This window comes from Monodon monoceros, unplaced genomic scaffold (assembly GCF_005190385.1).
Source record: "Monodon monoceros isolate NGI ecotype Baffin Bay Population unplaced genomic scaffold, NGI_Narwhal_1 Super_Scaffold_1, whole genome shotgun sequence".
In the NCBI taxonomy this organism is placed as follows: domain Eukaryota; kingdom Metazoa; phylum Chordata; class Mammalia; order Artiodactyla; family Monodontidae; genus Monodon; species Monodon monoceros.
The window spans coordinates 44,272,026-44,297,289 of NW_021703765.1; the positions used below are offsets into that span (position 1 = coordinate 44,272,026).

The window sequence follows — 25,264 nt, forward strand, 5'->3', positions numbered from 1 at the left end:
TTCTCCACACTCTCTTCAGCATTTATTGTTTCAACGATCTATTTCATGGTGTCCGACAAGCAGAAGCCCTTGGAGAACACCTGGCCACCTGGTCATGGCAGATATTTTCACCTTCTGTCCTTTGTCAGTTTCTGCTTTGTTCCCATGCTGGTTTCCTTTTCTTTTCTTTTGATGCGTGTGCAACACTGAAATTAGGGCACGATCTAATCACTTGAAACCACCTCTCTACAGTTTTTGGAATTTCCCTCCCTTTCCAAACAAATGAGTAAGACCCTATAGAGAAGCAAACCCTTAAGTATGATGTAAGCTTTTTATTTAAATTAACTTAAGAAAGGATGTTCTTCAGAGTTCACTTCCGTAGGCTTTTTAATGACAATGAACTCTGAGAAGTTTAAATACAATTTTTCATTCACTGTTGTTACAGCCTAAATATAAACTAACATTCAAGTTATGATTTCTCCCCCTTTGTCTGTTTAATTACCAGTTTGATATACATATTGATACCATGTATTCTCTTAGTCATACATCCCTTACACAAATTACTTTCCATGTGTTATAAATTGAAAATGGAAATTATGACTTATCTAATTACTTTTTCATTTCTTCATTGTGCCTTTTGGAAAAGTATTGTAGTGCTGGGAAATACAAGTAATTTTCCTTGTGAAATAGACTATGATGGGAAAACAAACTTGCTTTAAACTTCGTAGACTGGTTATTCCATGATGCCAAACAGTTATCACTGATTGTATTAGGGCTGTCATGGCATTGTGATTCTGTAAGAAAGTGTTCACATTTTTTGAGACAGATACCAATGGGATCAAGGATTTGCTTTAAAATACTTAAGCAGTGACAACAAAAGAGACAGAAGAGACACATACGGCAAAATTCTGATAATGGTCCACTCTGGATGATTGGCATGAGTTCATTGTGCATTCTCTCCTTTTGTGTATTTTACAGTTATTCCCAATTAAAATTAATGTCATGACATAATTATCATCATTACATAGTGAGTCCATAGAAAAATATATACCAGTAAGTATTTACCACACTGATTCATACAGTTTGTTTTCCTAGAGACACAGGCATTCCTAGCAGGCCTGATACAGACTGTGTGCTAGGAAACGTCGTCATAAAGAATCTTGTACCAGGGGAAGGGCAATTCTACAGTTAGTAGGAAGCATTTTTGAGTATGGTTCATTTGCAGCAAAGGATTAAATTATTTTTTTTTTATTAAAAATCTTGAGCACTAAAATCTTAATTTTTAAAAGTCAAGCATTCCTGATAGGTATTAGAATGATTCTGACATAGAATCTGTCATCTTACATGCAATTACCTCCGTTTACTTTACAGACTTCATTTCTTAGGATGAGCAGACATTTTTGGTTGCAAGCCTGATATTACTGACTGTAGAGATAATGTCATCCTATCAATTATGCAAGTGTTATTTTTAGTGCATTTGGTATCTTTGCAAGGTCATTTTTACTCCTAACATAATATCTAGTTTTCCTACATCTTAAAGTTTTGAAAGATCTTTACCCAGTGTCATGTTAGCTATCCTTTAGTTTCCACTACTATGAAATAGCCTGACCACCCTGAAATATTAGGAAATATATCTGATAAAACAGGAATTTTATGAGCAACAGGAATTTAATGATAATTTAGAATAATGCTTAGAAGGACTGAGTCTGTGCATCAGGATCTTTTAAAAGCTACCATTCATAGGATAATATTCATAGTTATCTGTTTTTTAATAATATGCATAAGATTTAGAAAGGGGGAAGGAAAATTGTTTGAAGGAATTGTTTTCTTTTCAGTTCTTAGTATGTATGTATAAGTAGCCCTTATCAAGACTGAGCTAACTTAATGATCATAGATGAAAAGAAGTAAACTTAAGTACCCTCTTGAGCTAAAACTTATGTCTATCTTAGGCATTTTCTAGGTTGTACTTCTCCTTTACAAGAAGAGAGCTTTCAGTCATCCCCAGAGGCCTCTCCTTGTCAAGTGGACCATCTGGGGGTGGGAATGGGAGAGCTATTTCAGTGCCAGATGAGTCCCTACAGAGCAACAGAAATGAAAAAGACATCATATCTCCTCTGTGGAGTCAGCTTGTTCCTCCTTTAAACATTCTTAAATAGAAAAAAAACTGTACTGAAATATGGTAAGTATTAAGGATGCACCTACTTGAAATCGAGAGCTGCAGCCTATTAGCTCTGTGGTCTAAGTTACTTAACCTCTGTGAGTTTTGATTCCCTTATCAGAAGGGGAATAAAGTTACATTATGGGAATTGTTTTAAGAGTCAAATGAATAGAAAGTGACTGCTTTAGTGCCTGAGACGCTGAGGCTGAAACATCGTATTGAAGAGATGACAGCAGCTACTGACATGAACTTGGAGGGGTTAAAACTAAGAAGGTCCAACTTGATTGAGGCTTTTAACTGTATTCTATCAGCAATAACGAAATCTCTGTGTTTTTATTTCACCCTATACCATTGTTTAACATATAGACACTATTTATGGGGATATGTTAATCATATCATTATTAGTGCTCTTATCTTAGTGAGCTCTTGCCAAAATAACGCTGCATGACAGATCACTGCAAAACTCAGTGGCAGGCGCAGCAATCATTATTCCTGCTCATGCATTTGTGGACTGGGGGAGGCTCAGCTGTTCCAGGCTGGGCTTGGATACAAGCTGCAGACTGAGATTCTATCTGCTCCACATTCCCTTCATCCTCCTGAACTCAGTGGTAGCCAGATCATGTTCCTTGGCACCGTGATGGCATCCTCCAAGAAGGCAGGCCCCTCAGTGGAAGCGCGTTTCAAGCCTTGGCTTGTGTCATGTCTGCTAACATCCCCGTGGCCAAAGCAAGACACAGATTCAAGCCCAACATCAATGGAATGGGGAAGTAATTTTCTGCCCATAGCGGGGGAAGAAGCGAGTGAATATTTCCTGTCTAGTAATTCAAACGATTAAAATGATTATCATCATGTGTCATTATTATTCATTGCCTCTGGTTACATTGTTTTGAAAGTTTCTAAAAGCAGCGAACAGGTCTGCAGGATGCGGCTGAAAAGGTTTTTTGTTGTTGGTTGTTTACTTTTTGACACTGAATGTGCATGTGGCCTTGTCATGGACGTTATTCAGTGATGAGTTCATCTAGTCCCTCAGCATCCTTCTGGTCAGTACACTATGCCCAATGAACAAACGCATATAAAAATTGTAAGGCACATTGGTGCTTCTGTGGTATCATTAATGATCACATCTAGCTGAGGATGTTTTCTGTTTTATCAGTCTGCATTATTCCATCTAACTTGCCCTTCAGTCCTACCGCAGTGTGTATTTGTACTGTTCATTTCATCTCTGTGTGAAGAGTTTCATCTCTCACTGAAAGTAGAGTTTCAGGAGCTTGTTTAGCATTGTAACAGGTGAATTGGAAATAGCTGTAAAGCAACCAGTGACTGTTGTTTTGGCACAAGTACCACGTGCCCACGGCACGTTTTTGTGTAGACGTCACAGAGGGAACTTTTAAAATGCATGCTGCTTCTTTCAGACTTTTCCTTGCACCTCCACATGACCCCAAACAAATCAATCATAAGCCCTCTGGTTGAAAACTTTTCCCATATATGATGTGACACCAGCGGGATCTTTTTAAAAAGAACTGTGTTTCCCTCTAAATGTACAATAACTAGGAGCATAACGTGGGTTCAGGGAAAAAAATAGTGCGTAAAGGGGCGTCAGAGGCTGCTGGGGATTTCATGCTGGAGTGAGCAAGTGGACTGGCAAGGTTTGTCTTTCTGCTTGCATGCAGGTAGCATTGTCTGTCCTTTCTTTTTCCCCATACACAAGTGGGAGGAGAGGGCTGTTTCACCTGCCATTGATGAAAATCAAACTCCCAATGTCTGATGGCAGGCTGCTCTTTCACGTTCTGCCGTTTTTGTTTCAACAGAAATTGAGTTTGTTGTTTTTGCTGGCAGTGTTTGCCTCTTCTGAAGTAGAGAGACTGCTGCATTTAGTTAGGGGTTCAGCGTTTTCTCCTTCCATTCAGATTCATGTCCCTGAGTATCGTGCTTCCGATATATTAAATAGAAACACCTCCACGTAGGCTGGGAAATGGCGTCATGAATAACACTGTAGTTTTGAAGAAATGCCAAAAAAACTTTAACGTCAGTCTCTCGTTTCCCACTTTGTATGCTTTGGGGACACTGGACCCACATTACATATCAAATTCAGTTACTCTTTATAACAACTGGAATTATTTATCACCATGTGACACATATTTTGGCAGGGTTGTTTCTGTGTATACGTTTAACATGATAAAATCTTTGACCATCATGTCAAGGGAGAAGCAGAGGTGGAGCCGAAGTGTAACAGGAAATTTTATTTCAGCTCCCCTCCCCTTTTATTTTTTGGCATTCGGCATTTAAACGCTAAAGGTAAAAAAAAAATACCACATTTCAAACTCACCAAAGCATTATTCTGCATATGGAAATGAGCTGGTTAGTCAATCTTTTGTGGGACTTCCCTGGTGGCACAGTGGTTAAGAATCTGCCTGCCAGTGCAGGGGACACGGGTTCAATCCCTGGTCCAGGAAGATCCCACATGCCACGGAGCAACTAAGCCCATGCACCACAACTACTGAGCCCGTGTGCTGCAACTACTGAAGCCCGTGCACCTAGAGCCCGTGCTCTGCAACAAGAGGAGCCACCACAATGAGAAGCCCGTGCACCACAATGAAGAGTAGCCCCCATTTGCTGCAACTAGAGAAAGCCCACATGCAACAACGAAGACCCAATGCAGCCAAAAATAATTAAAAACAAACAAATAAATAAATAAATAAAATGTTTTGCAATGAGAACTTAAATAATCAGATGAAAACTCGATTTTACCTTAACTGATAATTATGGAACTGAAGTCTAGCCTGGCTTTAGAAGGCAAGTTTTAATGTTTTATTTTTTTTATTTTAAAAGGATAATCATAAGTATTACAGTTTATTGGCTGAGTGCTTGGGAGGTCAATCTTACCCTCTGGTCTTAAAACATCTTGGGATGTAAAATGAAGAGTATTTTGACATGTTTTCTTGCTCAGCAATGAATGTAGAGGGTCAAGGCTTTCTATGGACAGACGTTTAACCTTTATCAGTATCTCATTCCTTCCTGGCTTCTAGCAAGCTTCTAGGTATTTAAATCTCTTAGTGCTTTTCTACTCAGCTGCCTTTCCTACAGCTGAGAATCCACTTCTTCTGGAAGTGATGGTAATTCGTTTGTGAACTCCCTGGAGCATGGCAGATCACAAGCCATAGAAGATCTGAAGGGTTAAGGAATCCCTCTAGGAATCCCATCAAATACAATCATTTGGTTTCTCACACATCCCAGTAATGCCTGCTTCTTGAAATTCATCGTCTTCCTTTCCCAACCCTCCACTAGATTTCACAAAGGTAATATCGTGTACCTGCCTTTTCGGCAGCTTGCAAAGGAGAAATTTACTTCTGCTTCATCAGTCATGGCTCCTGTCACTTTCATCCATTATGTTCAACAGAAGTGAAATCTTAAATGCAAAATTATGTTTTGCTCCCAGGGAAGTTCATTGGAAAAGTCTAAACAATTTTTTTTCAACGGTTTATTAAACTTAGAATGGATAGTGCTCTTAAAGTCTATTAAAATGTCCATTCATTTCCTTTAGATTTTTTGACTGAGTAGGTTGAAACTGATGGATAAATCATGTCAATTTTATTCTGGTCTTTGACAATATGTAGAAGATCTGTTATCTAGGATGCATTCTGGAAATTTGCAGAGTGTTTTTCTCAGCACCGAGTCTTATATTACAACATAATTTGATTCAGGAATGTAAGATTTTCTTCTAAATTGTTAGTTCTCTTTACTTCCCTTCCTTGAATCACCTTATGTCAAAAAATACTGATTTTTTTTTTTTTTTGGTTTCTGACCACATCTTTGCATATTTTCTTAATGTTTTATTATTGCATATTTTTTAAAGAAGTAATTCTCTATTTTAATCAGCTATCAAACAGTTTCCCCCAGTGCTTTTTTTTTTTTTTTTTTTTTGCGGTACGCAGGCCTCTCACTGTTGTGGCCTATCCCGTTGCAGAGCACAGGCTCCAGACGCACAGGCTCAGCGGCCATGGCTCACCGGCCCAGCTGCTCCGCGGCATGTGGGACCAGGGCATGAACCCGTGTCCCCTGCATCGGCAGGTGGACTCTCAACCACTGCGCCACCAGGGAAGCCCTCCCCCAGTGCATTTTTATCTTCTTGTTTTCTTCTAAAACTTTCAGTACCCATTAAGGAAGTTATGCAACTTAACACTAAAGTTGCCCAAATTTCCTAATAATATAGGAGATGGTCTCAGATTACTAGACACTAGTAAGCTGTTTTCTGGTGTTGCTCAGTAATGCACCACATTGAAATTCTTTAGACCAGAAGACATTTATAAGTCTCTCAAATTGTCATTTAAGGGGCAATAGCCGTCTTACAAAACTGCACGCTTGACTCAGCCCCTTTTGGAATAACATGTCAGCTTCATCACACACGTGGTTACCTTCAATAGGGTATTCTGAATAGCTATGATGGAATGTCTTCTTAATTAGTAGAAATCATAATTATGAACAGTTATGATATTCTGTATTATTGTGGGTCCCGTGAGATGCTGAATGTCTTCAGACTGCAAAACATACTCTGAACTTTGCTTTTCATTCTTGAAGTTCAAATTTTAAATTCCCTTAGCTGTCTCTTTCTGTTTTGTTACCTTCATTCAGAGAGCATATATTAAGGGCCTGTTATGGGCCAGACCTGAGCTGATCAGCAGTGACCCTAAAGGAAAAAGGCACAGCTCTGCCCTTTCAGTTTGGAAAAATAGGTACACAAACACATTAAATACAAGTGTGAGTGCTATGATGGAGGTATTTAAGGTTACATTTGCAACTGGTTACAGTTGGAGCACAAATGTGTGGGAGGGCTATATCTGCCGAGGCTTCATAAAGGAAATGACCCTCGAAAGATGCATAGCCACTTGCCAGGGTGCTGAAGGAAGGACGTTCCACTCAGATGGACCAGCAGGAACAGGCTGCTGTGGTCCAGAAACTGTAAGCAAGTAGATGTGATTGGAGCAGAGGTCACTAACAAGGCATGATGAGAGAATGAGAGAATTAACTCTAGGCCATGGCCGCATTGTCAAGGACATGTGTAACAGTCCAAAGAGTACATCTTTATTCTCTAATCAATGGAGAGCTATTAATAGACTTAAACTTGATCTGCTTTGAGTTTTAGAAAGACATCTTCATTAGCTGTTGGGAGGGTAAATTTGGTGAGCTCTGCAAAGACCAAGCATATCAGATAGGAAGCTATTGTTGGAAGCCTGGTGAGAGGCATAGAAGATCTTTGTGCCCGGAGAAGGGGAGAGGATGGATTTGAGAGGTGTTAAGGGGGTAAATTTTACAGGGTGGGGTTCGAGTGGGATGAGGAAAGAGTTTTAAGATGATTAGACTTGTGGCTAGGTGACTGATGGTTGATGGTATCCTTCATTCTTCAAAGTAAGGGATGTACGAGAACCCAGATTGAAAGGAATGAAGATGTTAATTTTTCTTTTGGATAGATTGAATTTGAAATTTGAGGTCTGTCTACATGGAAAGGTCATAGAGACCCTTAATTCTGTGGCTCTGAATCTCAAGAAAGGGCTTGAGGTTAAAGATATAGATTTAAGTCATAATGAAATAAAATGGCTGTCATTTATGGAAAACATTCTATATGCTAGACCCTGTGCTACTTATTTATATATATATTCTTTTTCATCTTTAGTATAACTCTAGGAACAAGATATGATTATCGTCACTTTATTAAAGGGTAACTATGTTTTAGAGAAGTGAGAAAACTTGTGCGAACTTCCACATCTAATAATTAGCAGGCCCAGCATTGAAGCCAAACATATATCATTAAAACTATGTTCACTGCCCAAGTGCCACAACTACTGAAGCCCACGTGCTGCAACTACTGAAGCCGGTGCACCTAGAGCCCGTGCTGTGCAACAAGAGAAGCCACCCAATGAGAAGCCCGCGCACCGCAATGAAGAGTAACCCCTGCTCGCAGCAACTACAGAAAAGCCTGCACACAGCAACAAAGACCCAAGGCAGCCAAAAATAAAAATAAATAAATTTATTTTTTAAAAAATTATGTTCACTATCTTTTCCATTATTTTGTTTTAGGAAGAATTGGAAGCAAGGGATGGAAGTGGTGACAGGCTATGTGTGCACTTGGACCTGGATTTGAAAGCTTATTGGAGAGCCATACAGAGAATATCAGAATGTTGGCAGATTTGATTTTATCTTATTGGCAGTTGGGAACAGTGAAAGTCTTTAGCAGGGTAATTAGAAAAAAGGAAATGAATTCAAATAAGGATACAAAATGAACCAGTGAAAAGGGATATATTGGGTTGGCCAAAAAGTTTGTCTGGGTTTTTTCTGTAAGACGTTATGGGAAAACCCGAACGAACTTTGTGTCCAACCTGATAACATTATAATATTAATGTTCTTTTTTTTTTTTTAATATTAATGTTCTTTTGGTTACAAATAACAGAAACCAACTTAAGCAAAAAGGATTGTTTATTGGGAGAATCCCAAGAAAGTCTCCCAGAAACAAAGTAAGAGGTTAACAGCCAAGAAGTGGAGCAGTTTGTGGAATTTCCCCTCCAGGGTTCAGCCGAAAATTAACATGCTATCTGCAGGGCCCTGGGTTTCTGTATCTCTGTTCAAAATTTCAAGAAGCTGAAAAAGAGATGCACAGTCTAGCTGGGGGTGGTTCCTCAGTGCTGATCCTGTCACTTGAGATAATTCACTTGGAAACCTGGCCTCTCCAGCTCCTTTCCGTCTCTTGTCCAACTTTTGATCTTAGGGAAATCATTTCTTCTATCTTTATTTGTTAACTTGAAATGAAAATGACATTTTTCGAAGGTGTGGGCCATAAGAATAATGCTAGTGGGATATTTATTTCATAAGGAAAAGTCATAAAGTTAGAAGTGAAATGAAATGTAATGAAAACTCACTGCCACTAAAGAACTTATTCAAGTGCCCTTAAAAATCACAAATCTCCAGGAACTTCTCTGAATCAAACCTGTTTTTCAGATATCCACATTTTATCTCCACAGTAGGAAGGAGGTCGCTCCTTTCACTCCTGTGCCAGGTCATGATTTCTGCTAGAAGTCACTAGTTCTAGTTACTCTGTGTTTTCTTCTTCTTCTTCAGTGGAAAATGATGAAATTCCTTCCTTTTGTAGACTTCAAGCAGAAATAAGGCTAAAAGTGTATTTTTAAAACCTTATTTTCCTTTAATGACTTATCCGTGTAAACATGGCCTTCATTCACTTAAAAACTTGTGTGGTGGGAGTGGGGGATGTTTTGTTCACTGCTGTATTCCTAAGGCTCATAACAGTGCCTTGCACATAGTAGGTGTTCAATAAGTAATTGTTACTCAGCAGTAAAAAAGGATGAAATAATGCCATTTGCAGCAACATGGATGGACCTAGCAATTATCATACTAGGTAAAGTAAGCCGGACAGAGAAAGACACATATCATATGATACCACTTATATGTGGAATCTAAAAAACAATGACCCAAATGAACTTATATACAAAACAGAAGTAGACCCACAGACACAGAAAACAAACTTAGGGTTACCAAAGGGGAGAGGGACAAACTAGGAGTTTGGGATTAACATATACACACTACTCTATATAATATAGATAACCAACGAGGACCTACTCTATAGCACAGGGAACTCCACTCAATATTTTGTAATAACCCATAAGGGAAAAGAATCTGAAAAGGCATATATATATATATATATATATATATATAACTGAATCACTTTGCTGTACACCTGAAACTAACACAACATTGTAAGTCAACTATACCTCAGTGAAAAATAAGTAATTGTTGAATGAATGAATGATTTTATGACGTTAAAGTGAGGTGATTTGTCTACTTATTTTCAACATGAAGAATACAACAGAATTTATCAAAGTTTAAGATGTGTATATGCTTTGGGTGTGTTATGTCAGGCCATCAATGGAGATGCACCAACTATAATACCATTTTATAAAGAGTGGATTGTAGTGTCAAACAGATCACCTTAGATGTCATCTGAGGCAGGTTAATCATGGAATTACCAAAGAACCCCTAACTTAGAGTACACTTAAAGTAAAATAATAACGCACTATTTCAGTAATTCCAATTCCGGAGCTCCGCAACAGAAGAGGCCACAACAGTGTGAGGCCCGCGTACAGCAAAACAAACAAAACAAAACAAACAAAAATACCAGCTACGGCTTTCATAGTTCCTGTTTTTGTGATGATGATTGCCCTCCTAGTATACAGCTGTTTCTCAGTTGTAACTACAAAGGGTTTAACAAAACCTAAGAACAACTATTTAAAGAGAAAATCGTTTCTTGGTATTAATTCATTTGTTTCATCAATAAATTATATTTTTAAAAGCTTTCATCTATAAGATGTATAAAGTCTGAGGATTTAATGTGTAACATGGTGACTATAACACTATTGTATATTTGAGTTTTACTAAAACAATAGAACTTAAAGGTCCTCACCAAAAAATAAATATAAATATATATACACACATATAAAATATGTGAGGTGATAGATGTGTTAATTAACTAGATGAGAGGAATCCTCACAATGTACACATATATCAAATCATCACAATGTATGCTTTAAATATCTTACAGATTTATTCATCAGTTATACCTCAATAAGGCCAATGAACGAAAAAATTGTATTTAAGTGAAATCAGGGTTACATACTTAAGGTAATTGGAAACATTTTGATAAAATGGTATACCTTTGTGTATTCATTTTTAGAAAATAAACATACATTTTCATTTCATCCATTCTTACGGTTATTGGGAACTTTATAATTTGCTTATGAATTACAAGGAAATATGTAAAGTGTAGGATTGTTAAAAAGTGCCAGATGGACAGCACTTAGCCCACAAGCTGTCTATCAGTTCAGGAACAGGTATAAAAGTGATGCGGAGGCAGGTCCTTGTTTCTGCAGTGCTTCTTAATTCTGCTGAGAACGATTCATCTCTAAGAAGGAAAGGAAAGAGGTGGATTGATCTCTAGGTTAATTCTATTCCTAATCTCTTTGAGCCTGCTAACAGTGTTGCTTGCACTACTGTGGCATTTTTTCCTGTTGTCATGGACACTTATCCGTTGAAAACACACAGATGCCTGCTGACTGTCCATTTTTTTCACTTTGCCTGGTGAGTCTTGGGTCTGATTCAGGCTTTGATTAAAGCAAGAAGTACTCAGTAGAAATCCATTCTTCTTATTTCATGTAAAACTCGATGTGTGATTCCAGTGAGAAATTAAATGAATTGTGATTTTTTTTTTTTAAGAAAAGTCAAAAAGATTTATGAAGCCCAGGTGCCTGTGGATACCTTATTTTAACAGATTTTCACGGCAGGAAACCACTTTTACGAACATGCCAATTAAGAGAGATTGTTTCACGAATGTATCAAACGATAGGATTTCATTAGTTTATAAATGTGTAATCTAGTGTGGTTTCTAAGGGAAAGATAGTTTTATTCATAAATGTATTGATTCATGGCAAGGCTTATGTTTTTACTCTCCACTTGTGCTTACTATGGACTCCTCTCCCAAAACTGAAAGGCAGTGAGGTATTTTTGAAAAAGCATACCAGGCTTTGGAATCACACAGCCATGTTCAAATACTAGTTCCACCACCGTGTGACCTTGGACCTGGTATTTTATCTCCCTGTAACTTGTTTTCTTTCTTCTTTTTCTTTTCATCTCTAAAATAGCATCTACCTTTTAGAGTTGTTTTTAGGATTAAATGAGATCGTGTATGTAGTGTGTCTGGCATAATCACTGAATCAATGGACCAAAGATCTTTCAATATGAGAATGATGAGCTAGAATCCTTGGTCTTTGTTTTTCTTTCACTATCCTGTGAGTCTCTGGAGGCCAGGACTGGAGTTCCCCATCTTGGTGTTCTGTGTTTAATACTGCTGCACTTAGTAGGGTATTCACTGTAGTGAGGGTTTGCAGAATTCCACTTCAAAGCTCAGCTGGACTGTGTCAGTTTAACTTCTCCTTTATACTGTTTCCTCTGCTTTCTGCATCTGATGTCTTTCAAGCAGTTATCAATTTTGCAACCTATGGATGACCTTGTTTCTGACACTTCTGTTAACAGGAGGTAAAACTAAGAATTTTTGTGTTGAGTGCAGATCTTAGGAACGCAGTGTTTATCAGGGCACTGACCTAAGAAAATTACCATGCTCTGTTCCTCATGGAATTTTAGCTACTGGGAAATGAGTTAATTATTTTGCCATTGGCGTCACATTTTTGGAGGACTGCCTTAGCAGAAATCATAATTTACCCTCTGCTTATATGAAGGCAGTTTTGTAGCTCTTCAAGCGCTATATAGCTGTAGGATAGTGGTCCTATTATTATCTTAATCAGACAGTACAGCTGATACAATTCCCTTTGCTAAAGAGCAATGTCTTAGCTGTAAAGTAGAGCAAGTGGAAAGGACCACAGCATGACACACACTTGCTTGGACACTTAACTCCAAGGCCCTGGGCACAAGTGCTTAGTCAACGTTCAATAAGCATCACCGGCTCCAACTAAGAAAATAGATATTCGTTCTTTGGTGACACCATCGTAAGGTATTATCATAATAAAAACTATTTGCAACTTTTATTTGTGCTCAATTAGTCAAAAAAGGCTTTGCTTCTATTTTGGGCATTGCTGGTCAGTCGTGACAATAGTAAAGCCTGCGTCATCATCAGAATATAGTTTAAAAGACATTGACTCATTGTTGGTTGCCTAATACTCTCCTTTCCTTGCATCATGAATGTTGACTTACTTTAACTTTGCTTCCTTTGTGTTTGCGGTCTCACTGTAAAATACCAAGATCTGTTTTATAGTCACACAAGACTAAATTTGGGGAAATTGCTTATCCCTACAACTAGTAGAATTGGAGGGAAATTATCCTTACAAATCAGTCGTGAGAAGAACCTCGATTTGACCAAAAAAACGCATGATACAGACTGTGAAATCCTGACTTGGCACTGGTAGAGCAGAAAATAGGTCATTTAACAAGCCATCAGCTAAATGTGAGCTAGAAACCTACCATTATTTGTAGTTCATTTGGTCCCGAATAATGACAGTTTGTTCTCTTTGACAGTCGTGGGACCTCCGGCAGGTTGCTTCATCTCCCTGAGCTTTAATGAATTCATTTGTAAAATGGCAATATGAGTTGCTGCCTACTCAGGCTGGAGTGAGTTGTCAGGTACCATTAGGGTCATGTCTGGGAATCACTGAAATGTCAGCGCCAGTCTCCCCCATCCAAGAGCAGATTGGAAGGAACACTAGAAGAATGCAGCCAAGTGAAGGGGACCACTGTGCCCATGTGCCCTGACCTCAAACACCTGCCATCCCAGGCATCATATGTTCCTGCCCTCCCCTGAGCCTCAGAATCCTCAGATGTCAGAACTGGATTCATGCAGTATAGGTTGTGGCCTCACCAGAGATAACTTTTAGTGACTGTGGAAAGGAGAGAAATGAAGGGGTTCTTTGTGACATGAGACCCAAGCCATAAATCTGGTAGAGCATTAAGCAAGGGACCAAGAACTTAAAGAATGACTCTTAGAGGCCGCTGCCACCCTGTGTACAACACCAGAGATGGGGCATGCATAGCTCAATGATCATTAATCCTTCCAAAGATTTTTAGGCTCGGAAGAAGTTGCCAAGCCTGCCTAAGAGTTACAAAAGCTGAAAACTATTTTACATTCAGTAGGTACTCAAGTGTTGTTGGCAATAATTCGCACCAGCATTGGAGCTCTTAAGAATTTAATTTTGTGAGTTTTATGTTTGAAAAAGGTAGAAGCAAGTTAGAATACGGCGCAGAGGAAAAAAAACACAAATTACCAAAGGTCCAGGAGTAAAGAAGGGAATAGATTTTATAAGGAGGAAAAAAAAGACAAAAGCTTGACTCAATAAGTTTTTATCTTTTTGAAGAGATGTCTGCGGATGAGATGGCTATCAGGTGTTTTCTGTCAATTAGACAACTAAACAAGATCACCTCAGCAGGAAAATTTTAGATTAGACATGACTCTCCCTGAAAGATTTCACCCCATCCCTGTGGCTTCGGCTGAGCGCACGATTTGTGTGTCTGTCTCTCTAATCAAACTAAGAGCTCCTTCTGATAAGGTCTGTATGGTAATTTATGAATTCCTTCTACCTAGCCCCATGTCAGGCATTCAGAAGATGCACGATTCGTATATTTTTATTTATTTATTTATTTATTTTGCGATGCGTGGGTTTCTCTCACTGTTGTGGCCTCTCCCGTTGCGAGGCACAGGCTCCGGACGCGCAGGCTCAGCGGCCATGGCTCACGGGCCCCTCCGCTCTGCGGCATGTGGGATCTTCCCGGACCGGGGCACGAACCTGTGTCCCCTGCATCGGCAGGTGGACTCTCAGCCACTGCGCCACCAGGGAAGCCCCGTATATTTTTTTTAATGCTAACTTAAATCAGCAGTTCTGGAAAGGAGTCTTTCCTAAAACTATTTCCTCCCTCAAATTAACCCATTTCCACTCCTCTTTTTAAACAGTCAGCTAGACTCAAAACATTGGAATCCTTTTCGACTCCTTACGTTTCCTTCCTAGCCGTTTCTCCTCCTCCCATCTAATTAGTCTTCTGTTCCTATGGATTCTTTTTTCACCACTTCTTTGAATCTGTATTTCTTCTTTGGGATTCCTGTTGCCATCACTGGCTCGGGTCCCTAGTTCATGCTCAAACACTGATCTCTTCAGTAAAATGTCTTTGGCTTTTCACTCTAATCCCAGCCTGCGTGTTTAAGTTAGGTCATTTGTCCCAAAACACTACTTGCGCTTTCCCCGCCCAAAAATCTTCAGCATCTGTCTCCCAAATTTTTACAAGAGCTCTACAGTTTGTCTATACTAAATCTGTAGGTGCATCTTCCACTCTATCCCTATATTAACTTGATATTTCAAGCAGTGGTTAGCTTTTGCCTTTCCTTGGGTATGTTGTAAGTCTTCTTTCCTCTGCTCTGGGTTATTCCAGTTACCTACCAGAATTCCCTTTTCTTCCTAGTATCATCTTCCCAAATCCTCCAAGGTTCACAATTGTCCCAAAATACTTCTGTAGACTTCCTCACTGGTTCCCACAGTACTCTCATGCTATACTCAACTATTTAGCATATGGTATGAACTGGAAAGTTAATTGTTGAAAGGGTGATGTTTCAGAACAAGACAACATCTGACTAGCCATTGTTAAAAGTAGTTCTGCCTTCACGCGAGAACCCTATCTGAAAACCTTATAAAGTTTTTTGGAACGTTTAACGTCTGTAGCAATCTGAGAGAAAAAGCGCTCAAGAATCTTGTGTCTACCCATTAGCGAAATTATTTGTAGGCATGTTTTACACTTTGAGCATCTTTTCTTTTAGGTGCATTTAGAGCATAGAGTGCATTTCTCTAATTACGAAATTTTGTATTTTAACAAGTATTCTCCGACACACTCATTTTGACATTTAATCTTGGATTCATACCCAATTCTGGGTACAAAACCAACGAGTCCTGACCAGCCTGAATGATCTTTGAAGCACTTTGAGCGCTGCTGGGTACACAAAGCACGTTCATTATTGACCTCTCATCCAAGTTGCTTGCTTCTTTGGAGAAAGCTACGAGAGCTACAGATATTTTTTACTTAACGAATTGCTAAGTAACAGGTGATGGAGAGTGACTAGCTGACGAAACTAGGTAGAACACTCATCTTAAGAGAACCCAAAGGGGGAGATTTGTCCAAAGAGCAAAGCTGTTTCCCCCGACCCCTACCCCCACCCCCAAGAATTTATTCTGTTGTATTTTGTTTTGCAAACAGACAAAAGGACCGGCAGAGCTCAGGAGGGTTTTGTGTTGCACTGAGGTTGGGGGCAAGAATTTGAAAGGGATCAGTGAATCAGATGTAATGTGGACCCTGCTAAGCCACCCAATCTCTCTTTTTTGCTGACGGTCAGTATTCCAGTTATAAAAAGCTGCAGAGGCATTTCCGCCCACTCGAAAGAACTTTATCCCTGTTTTTATTCTGACATACCTATTATGACTTTGTTCACTAAGCAGAAGGAATTATGGGAAATGGAAATTCAATGGCATGTTTTTATTAAAGGGCTATGTGTGTATCTTCATGGAGAAATTAAAGAACCGAGCAGAATCCTACATTTTCCTTTCAGGTAACAGAAATTGCCTTATTCATTCTCACGAACAGTGATTTGGTTGAACCAGAAAACAAAGTAGCATAAAATGAGAAGACTTATATACAAAGCATATTTTATATTTTTAAAAAAAGAAGTCAGTGATGCTATGAATTTCTGTGATTCTAAAAATCAAATTAAAACATAATCACAGGGACTTCCTTGGTGGTGCAGTGGGTACGAATCCACTTGCCAATGCACAGGACACGGGTTCGAGCCCTGGTCCAGGAAGATCCCATATGCCGGGGAGCAGCTAAGCCCATGAGCCACAACTGCTGAGCCCGTGAGCCACAACTGCTGAAGCCCATGCACCTAGAGCCCGTGCTCTGCAACAAGAGAAGCCACCACAATGAGAAGCCCGTGCACCGCAACGAAGAGTAGCCCCCGCTCGCTGCAACTAAAGAAAACCTAAGAGCAGCAACGAAGGCCCAACGCAGCCAAAAAAAAAAAAAAAAAAACCATAATCACAAAAAACCTGTGCACATGTATTCTCTGGGGCAGGGGTGGTGGTTTAAGGAGGGAATGCTTAAAAGCCGTATTTCTCCTTTGCCTTCCTTAGTGCTGTAAGTATAGAGAATTGCACATCTTCTAATCCAGCTGCTGATACTTGGCAACAGACTCTGTTCGTCCCTTTCTGTATGTAGTAGACATTTTCCTGCAAACTGCAAATAAATGAAAGGTTTACAAGCCACATGTTTTTGTGGCAAACTTTATCCCTTTTGCGATACTCTATTTAAACATGTTTTTAAATGTCACTTTCAGCTTTTTGATTTCGTGGCCTAATTTCCCTAATCCCCACTATGTAGATCTTCATCTTAAATCACATAATTTGCTAGAGAAATATTTAGATGAGACTGTGGCTTCCTTGATGGTAGAACACTTGCCATGTTTACGTTTAGATTTCAGCTCCTTCCTTACAGGAGGACGGACACGTTCAGACATGGGAAAAGGAGTAAGAAAATAGAATATTAGGCAGCTATGAAAAGGAATCTTATAAATAGAAAAACATTATTAATGTCCCTTTACATTTTAGTTCAGATGTCTAGATTTTTACAAATCTAATTTATTTGAAGAGGGATTAACCTGTATTTAGTTGCCTAAATGTGTTTAAGATTAAGAATGTGTCAAAAAAAAAAAAAAAAAGAATGTGTTGCATACTTCTCTTACTTAAGATCTACTTTGAGTTTAGTAGACCGTCCTGAAAATAAAGTCAAATTTAAAAGTCCTTGGCTATGAGTCATCTTTAAATAAGAGATCTCTGTTAACCTAAAGTAACTCTGCAAGTCTGAGAAATGAAGGTTAACCTCATTAATTTTGTAAAAATTTGCCAGACATCAAGGGATTTGAAACTGCCTAGAAAAATAATAAGATATTCAACAAAGTTGCTTGTTTTAAAGGCTAAACTGTAATCCATGAAAGAATTATCAAAAGGTGGTATATGCATATAAAACAGGCGGTTTAAAGAAATTGACTTTGAACCTGAAAAAAAAAGAATGCTACTCATTAGAAACCAAAACTTGCAGCAGAATGTTTTTATATGGCCATTATGATAAGAACTGAATAAAGAATGTCTCCTTTATAACAAACACTGAGTTTATTTTATCGGAAACTTTTAAAAGAAAATACGTCTTGTAAAAGCTAAAGGAGTACCTATTTTACTTCATCTTGAAATAGTCACATTGGTTTTCTTGCTGTATAATCTCCCAAGGAACTTTGTAGGTCCTCAATTTATCTTTCCTGAGGAGCATTTATGCTCTCAAAATTGCAAACTTAGGAGAAATCATGGATCGCATCTTTAGTTGTCTCGAATGCATATTTTTATCTTCCAGAGTTTTTATTTCCAGAGAAATATTTCTAAAGAACTGTTCTAAAGAAATGTCTTCTAAAGAAGTTCAGGCTTTACCTCTTCTCATTGACATTCATTATTATTATTTTTCTTCTTTTTGCGGTACACAGGCCTCTCACTGCTGTGGCCTCTCCTGCTGCGGAGCGCAGGCTCCGGACGCACAGGCTCAGCGGCCATGGCTCACGGGCCCAGCCGCTCCACGGCATGTGGGATCTTCCCGGACCGGGGCACGAACCCGCGTCCCCTGCATCGGCAGGCGGACTCAACCACTGCGCCACCAGGGAAGCCCGACATTCATTATTTTTAAAGGGAGTGAGGAGTAGAATTTGGAACTTGAAATACTGGTCGTATCTTTTGCTTTCAAAGATTTATACTCATTGTGACACCCTAGTACAGAAATGACTGAAATCTGTTCATGCAAAGAAGGTGATTGGTCTATCAGAGGAAGAGTTGTGTTTCAAACAGAATAACTTAGGCTTCTTTTACTTTTCTTGATGACATACAAATTCTAGCAAAAGGAAAGCAACCAGATTATAAAGTACAATTCATTAATGCCCATGTAATTTGTTAACCTCTTGAAAGGAAGAGTGACCATTGAATCATTGTCATGATTTCTCGATCACTCTAGCTGTTGCTGCCCTTTCATCCATTGTTACATGGAATGTGATACTTAGATTTTAACTTTGCCCTGGGATTTGATAGCTTTTAATAACTAGAGAACAATACATTTAAAATGATTTTATTCCTGTAGGAGTAGTCCTTTGCTTTTTGTCTCGGAGAAGCCATTGTCTTTTACTTAAAACTTACTCAACAACAATTAAAACAAAACAACCAAAAAAACAAAAAACGAGTATCACGTTCAGCGGTAATATTCACTCAGGGATTTGTTATGATATTGAATTTTAGAATATGTGTATTTTTAGTGCTGTAAAAGATATTAGCAGTCTTCCAGTGAGACTTTCCCATAAGAAATGAAGATCCAAAGCTGTTCAGAGGATTATTGGGCATCAGTGGGACCACAACCAAAACTGAATTTACTGACTTGTGGTCCTCTCTTCTCTTTATTTTTTGCAAACAAGAACAGAATGATAAGAAAAAAAATCTCATCATCAATGCAGTTCCTTCTTATTCAGAGAAAAGTACACTACTAGTTGAGGGTATGGTTCAATTGAGTATAAAACGGTAGTGTTTTAATGGAGATTACTTATAAAATACATGAGATTAGAGTTGGCCTTTATTATACAAGCAGTGTTTTGGTTTGGTTTTTTTTTAGTATCTTTTAGCTTTATGAATAATTCGTCTGATTAGAAGCTGAAGTTACCTCTGTACTGTACTCCAAATTAAAGTGCATATTTAGTGCCCCTGTTGTTTGGACTATAATTTATTCAAGGCGTGCTTGTTATATAATGAGTCTGATTTTTCTGTGTGATTTGCAGAATCAATCCTATTTCTTTATAATCACATCTTGCATATTGTGTATTTTTGAATAATTCCCATGTTTAAAAAATGCCACTCATGGCCTTCCTCATATTAAGAGGTCACCCATGGGCTCCGGAAAAGGGGAAATGCTAAGCCTTTTTTAAAAACTAGAATGGCATTTAAATTTTAACGCTGAATCCTACTGTCACTTAGGCATGGTGTACACACGCACTGCCCCTGAATTCTATGAACCAATTTCGTGTGCATCAGTGATTAGATTGTTCGTTTGTACCTCTGTTGACATTTCTTCTTTTAGCTGAATGGATTTCAGTCTACCTGGAGACTGCTTCTCTCAGTAAAGCCTTTAGCCCATAAAACTCGCTCCCCCACAAAGATAATATGTCCCCAAAACTCCTTGCCAAACAAATTTGCCCTAGAAAAAGATCCTTTACAGATACTCATCCTTAACAAAGGCATTGAGCGAGGAGCAGCTGAGCTGATCCAGACACCACTCTTTCCATAAACACTGATGCCTCTGTGAAGGCACCATCACTGCCAGACTGCCATGCCTCGATCATGTTGAAGCCACGACCTCTTGCCTGTCGCCACGCAGCCTATCGGAGTCCTGTTCATCCTTCTCTGCTCAGATCAAAAGTCGGCTGCCATTTCACTACATCTTTAGTGATCCCCTTTCTCCCTTCGGTTGTAATTGTCAAAAGCTTTGGTTTAGCCCATCTTGTTACATATTGTTCTACTTTACTGTTAGTTATTGGAGCCCTTTCCTCCTAATTTTAAACTCCTAGAGATTAGGGATCTTGTTATCTTCATTTCAGTTTTCATCTTAAATGGCAGACAAGGAATCATTTGGTTAATTTTCATTGAGAGTGGGCTGTTCGGGGAGAAATGGAAATCAACCTTCGTCCTGAGAGGTAATGGGTGCTACTTAGGATGCCCCCAAAGAATTTCGGGCAGCAGTGGCCACATTCTCAGTGTGATGAGGGAACTTACACTCTGTGGCCTTCTGTTTCCCTATGTATGAAGATGGGCAACTAAAGAAAGAATAGGAAAAAATAAGTACATGAAAGTATTTATATCATTGTAGGTGATATTTAAATGAGACATATCACAAACATTCTGAACTCTGAACTCTGGACTTGGAAACAGTAGTACTGAGGGTATTAGTTGACTGCTTCCTCTCTACATGCTGAGTTACTCTGTAAGTTGACCACCTACTCTGTAGTTACTACTTATTCAGAGTACGGCACTAAGTAGACAGATAGATGGATTCACACATACATACAAAATTAGTTCATGTGATGTTATTAACTAGTACTGTTGGATCTGCGGAAGAGGGTGAAATCCCCACCTTTGTCTTTTGTTTCTTTATATCGAGTCATCCAAGGAATATAAAAAAGAATGTGTGTATATATATATATATATATATATATGTATTACTGAGTCCTTTTGCTGTACAGCAGAAATTAACACAACATTGTAAATGAACTATACTTCAATTTTTTAAAAAGTTAAATAAAAAAAAAAGGTCATCCTATCCACCTGCTCATTGAAGCAGGTTATAGTTGGTGGTTAAGATGCTGAAACCCACAAGTTGCTTTATGCCCATTCTTAGTGGTCCCCAGTTTTGAGGAGAATTCATGCATACATGAATGAACACTAGCTCAGCACTAGACTGTTGTTGTTTGCCTTATTCTTCACTGTTGAGGAGCTGGTTGGAATTTGTTCATTCCTCCTGCCAGTTTTCAAACCACCATTGTTTGAGAGGTCATGTAGTACAGTAGAGCACAGACTCTGGGTGGTCTGTGGCATCCCCTCCATGGCTACACGTTTTGCTCATTAGGCCAATGACTAGGCTGCAAACATCAAAACACTTTTGTTTGCTGCCTCTCTATTTGCTTAGCTCTTATTAAGATGCACGATATGCTGTGCTCCTCCCCTATGTGTTCTATGATTCCTATTACTCATCCCTAGTCAACCCAGGTAATAAATAAAAAGAGGGTCTTGCATTCCTTTTATTCATTCTCTGGTTTGATTGGAAAAAGTCAACTCTAATCATGTATTGCTATCAGTGACATGGAAAAAAAAAGAAAGGAAGCAAGTTGGAAAAATTTAGGAATGGTGACTTTATCTATAAAGACTAAAAAGACTAAAATTAACCTAGTGGTCTTTTACCTGGGCAATTGATTAATCAATTAATTGATTAATTATCAATTAATTAATCAATCTCCTGCCTGCCTGTTGTGCAAGTTTTCTTGCTTCCTCTCTTATTCCTTCCTCTCCTCTCTCCTGCGTTGTGTAATATTTCAAATATACGGAAAAGGGCCTGGGGCAGGAATCAGTGTAGCTTGTTGGAGGAATCACCAGACCGCCTACGTGACTGTGGCTGCCCAATGAGCTCCAAGAGGAAAGGAGGAAGAGGTTGCAGGGCCAAGGGCTTTTGTTAAGGGTTTTGTTCTACGTGGTGTGATAGGAAGCCTTTGAGCATGATTTAATTTATGTTTTTAAAAGGCCACTCTAGGTGTCGCAGAGAGTGGGAGTGATAGGCTAGTCAGAGGCTCCAGCTGTAATTCAACCCAGATAATGGCTGGTGCCGTGGGGGTGATGAGAAATGGCCATATTGGGGATATATTTTGAAAGCAGAGCTGACAGAACTTTCAAATAGATTCCTTTTGGAATAAGACAGGAGTCAAGATCAACTCCTAGTCTTGTAGTCAGAGCATTTGGGTGAAGGGTGAAACTGTTCACCATGGCATTTGTTGAGGGCAGAAGTGAATCAAGAGTTGGCTTTGGAACCTGTTCAGTTTGAGTTGCCTATTCGATGTCCAAATGGAGGTGGCAAGTGGGCAATTGGATATAGGAGTCTAGAGCTCGAGGGAACAGTCAAGGTTTATATAGACTTTCTCAACAATCTTCTTTGTGTAGGTGGTTTTTAAAACCTTGGGGCTGGTTGAAATCACCTAGGGTGAGAATGGAAAGAAGTGAAGATGCCGGGCTGAAGCTTGAGGCATCTTACAGAATTGCAGAAGAAGTAGCCAGTGGGTTAGAGCGAACCAGAGGAATGTTCCATGAAATGAAATTCTTTTGAAGTGTGTTAGATTCTGATTGTTGATTTCGTTGACTGTCCTTAGTATTAGATTGTTTGATGTATGATGATTTGGGATTGTGGAATTTTTGTGTTCATCTCTCATTCTGCCCTTGCACAAAACCACTCTGAGCCCAGTCCCAGCCCCATTTCCTGGCGTCAAATGGCAACCTAGATGCTGTGCCCTACGTCTTCTGACCTTCAAGCCCCTTAACCCAACAGAAGCTGAACTTCCAGTTGTCCCTGCCTGCTTCCTATCCAGGTGGCAATTTACATTAAGTTCATTTCTGGTCCACAGAGATGTTTATTTTGTTTTAGAGTGTGGCTAGGTTTTGTCTCTCTCTTTTTAAAAACTCTTTATACTTCATCATTGCTGCCTGTTTGGAGCAAGGTGGTCCATCGAAAACATGACCCGCCTGTGCCATGCCACGCTATCCAGAAGTCTCCTTCATACCTTGCATTTCTATTTGTTCTTGGTTTTTATAACCCTCTTTTTTTTTTAATGGGATTTTTTAAGATGAAAAATTCACATTTAATAGATCTTTCATCATCCCTGTTTAGGTGTATGTTTTTCTGTCTTTGTCTCAATTATTTACGTCTGTTGTTTTAATTCATTTTAATGACTCTGGAAGTCAAATGTCTAAGTTACTTTTTTTAAAATAGGGCTTTTAGTATATTATCCTAAAACATTAGTATTGCTGGGGCTTTTAGGCAAAAAGATGTAATTCCAACTGGTCTGCTTAATGCATCTACTTATCAGGATGGGATAAGGATATTGTTTTAGCCTAACTCAGTTTATTGTAGCTAACACATGCAGACTGAGAATTGGTTAAGTTGGGAGTAAATAGTGTGTACACAGGATACTTGCCTTGACATCCTCTTAGTTAATGTAGTGAAAATCCTTTAATACATGCCTGTGTATTCATGGGGTAAATCAAACATGCAAAATCTTTGTCTCTGTAAAACTTAGAGATACCCTGACCCTTCATAAGTTTACCTTAGAGCTGGACTAAGTGCTATAGTGTCATTCGGAAAAGCGGGGGTCAGAATAATGTCCCTGGACAGAACACTCATGCACCTAAGATGTTTTCAGATAAATCACAGTGTGGAGCATACATGAGCTGGCCATAATATTACAGTGTGTGACCATTCATCCCATGCACTTTGATATAATTAAGGAGAATGGTGAAATAGAAGTGTAATCATTTCTCCAAGAGGGAATGTCAACCCATTAATGAGTAGAAGGCTTATTATTGTCAGTTGAAGCAGCAGATTTTTGCCCAGCAATTTGGATTGCTGAGTTGGTGTGTTCACAGAGGTAGATGTTCATTTCAGGCTGTGATAGAAGGGAGGGGAACACTTTTGAAGAGGATTTTTTGTTTCACTTGTTTGTTTGGTTGGTTGGTTCTTTTAAACCAATGACAGCATTTTGGAATGACTGCAATTTTGGGCATTATAATAAAAATTTAATAAGCATAAAATATAATTTCTAAATATAAATAAGTAGTTGACATTTAAAAGAGTATTACTCAAATATTTATGCATTTGCGTAAAACCAAATAATCTTGAAATAGCCCTTTACTACTATTATATTGATGCATTAAAATCATAGCCCATTTTTTTAATTATATGTCATAGATTACTTACCCTTGTTTTTCTTGTGACTCTCTGCAGTAGATCAGAGTAAGTACTAAGAAATACTGCCTGGTTAGGCTGTTGGAAGAATACTTTCATGCTACTAGCGCAGCTTTCTAGGGTTTATACAATAATTCTTCAGAAAGTTGGAAACCGGTCTACTGAGACAATAAAAAAATGGAGGCCATGTTTTTCCCCAGGTTATACAGTGATGTTTACCCACTAACAACCCATTAATTGAATTTACATTAGAATTTGTTCATTGCTTTTACTACTTAAATTTCATTGGCGACTTAGGGACCTCATATAATTACTTTGAGCAACTTCATTGGCTCTGTGAAAGACATAGTAACATTGATGACATTTTTATGGAATCCGACATATATTAAATACTTAATACTCATCATGTTGCTCATGTTCAGAAAAACGTAGACAGCCTTTAGAAATAACGCATGTAATATTGTGGGTTTTGGTGTTGCTTTTGTTAAATTTTTAGTTTGTTTTCTGTAGAAAGTCCAACTTTGCTCTTTGCAAAGTTCTTTCCAGTAGCTAGTGAGCCAGTATTTCTTTGGGGGGAATTTGGCAGTAATAATTGGGAATTCAGCTTTTAAATTATGAGTTGTGTGTTATGGCAGATTTTCAAGAGCTGTTTTATATATCAGTACATTGTCATTTCTTCATATATGACAAGGATATTTTTCTCTAAAATCGAGTAAAGGAATAAATATTTCTTAAATTGTTTTAAGTGTTTAGGATAAAAATCTTATCCTTTCTGTTTTGTAACTTTACTATCAGCAAATAATTTGGGATTTAATAGTTTAATAGTTCAATGGACTTTAATTTCCGTTCATGTGATATCATGTCATACTGTAGGACTGAGTTGCTTAATGAACATTATGTTCTATGTACCTCTTTCTTTTATTCAAATTTTATAAAATGTACAACATCCTTTTGTTC

General features: G+C 38.5%; 1 protein-coding gene across 2 annotated transcripts in view; it reads left to right on the top strand.

Moving 5' to 3' along the window:
- CDH2 (cadherin 2) overlaps positions 1–25,264 on the top strand; it is a 214,749-nt gene that overhangs the window by 118,510 nt on the left and 70,975 nt on the right. Inside the window, exon 1 of one of the 2 annotated variants that reach the window (XM_029219321.1) lies at positions 15,957–16,286. The exons of the other annotated variant lie outside the window; for it this stretch is intronic. Within the exon in view, the coding sequence (XP_029075154.1) occupies positions 16,208–16,286 (79 nt within the window). The 5' untranslated portion in view covers positions 15,957–16,207. Of the gene's footprint in view, positions 1–15,956; positions 16,287–25,264 lie in introns of those variants that run through there. 2 annotated transcript variants of the gene reach the window in all.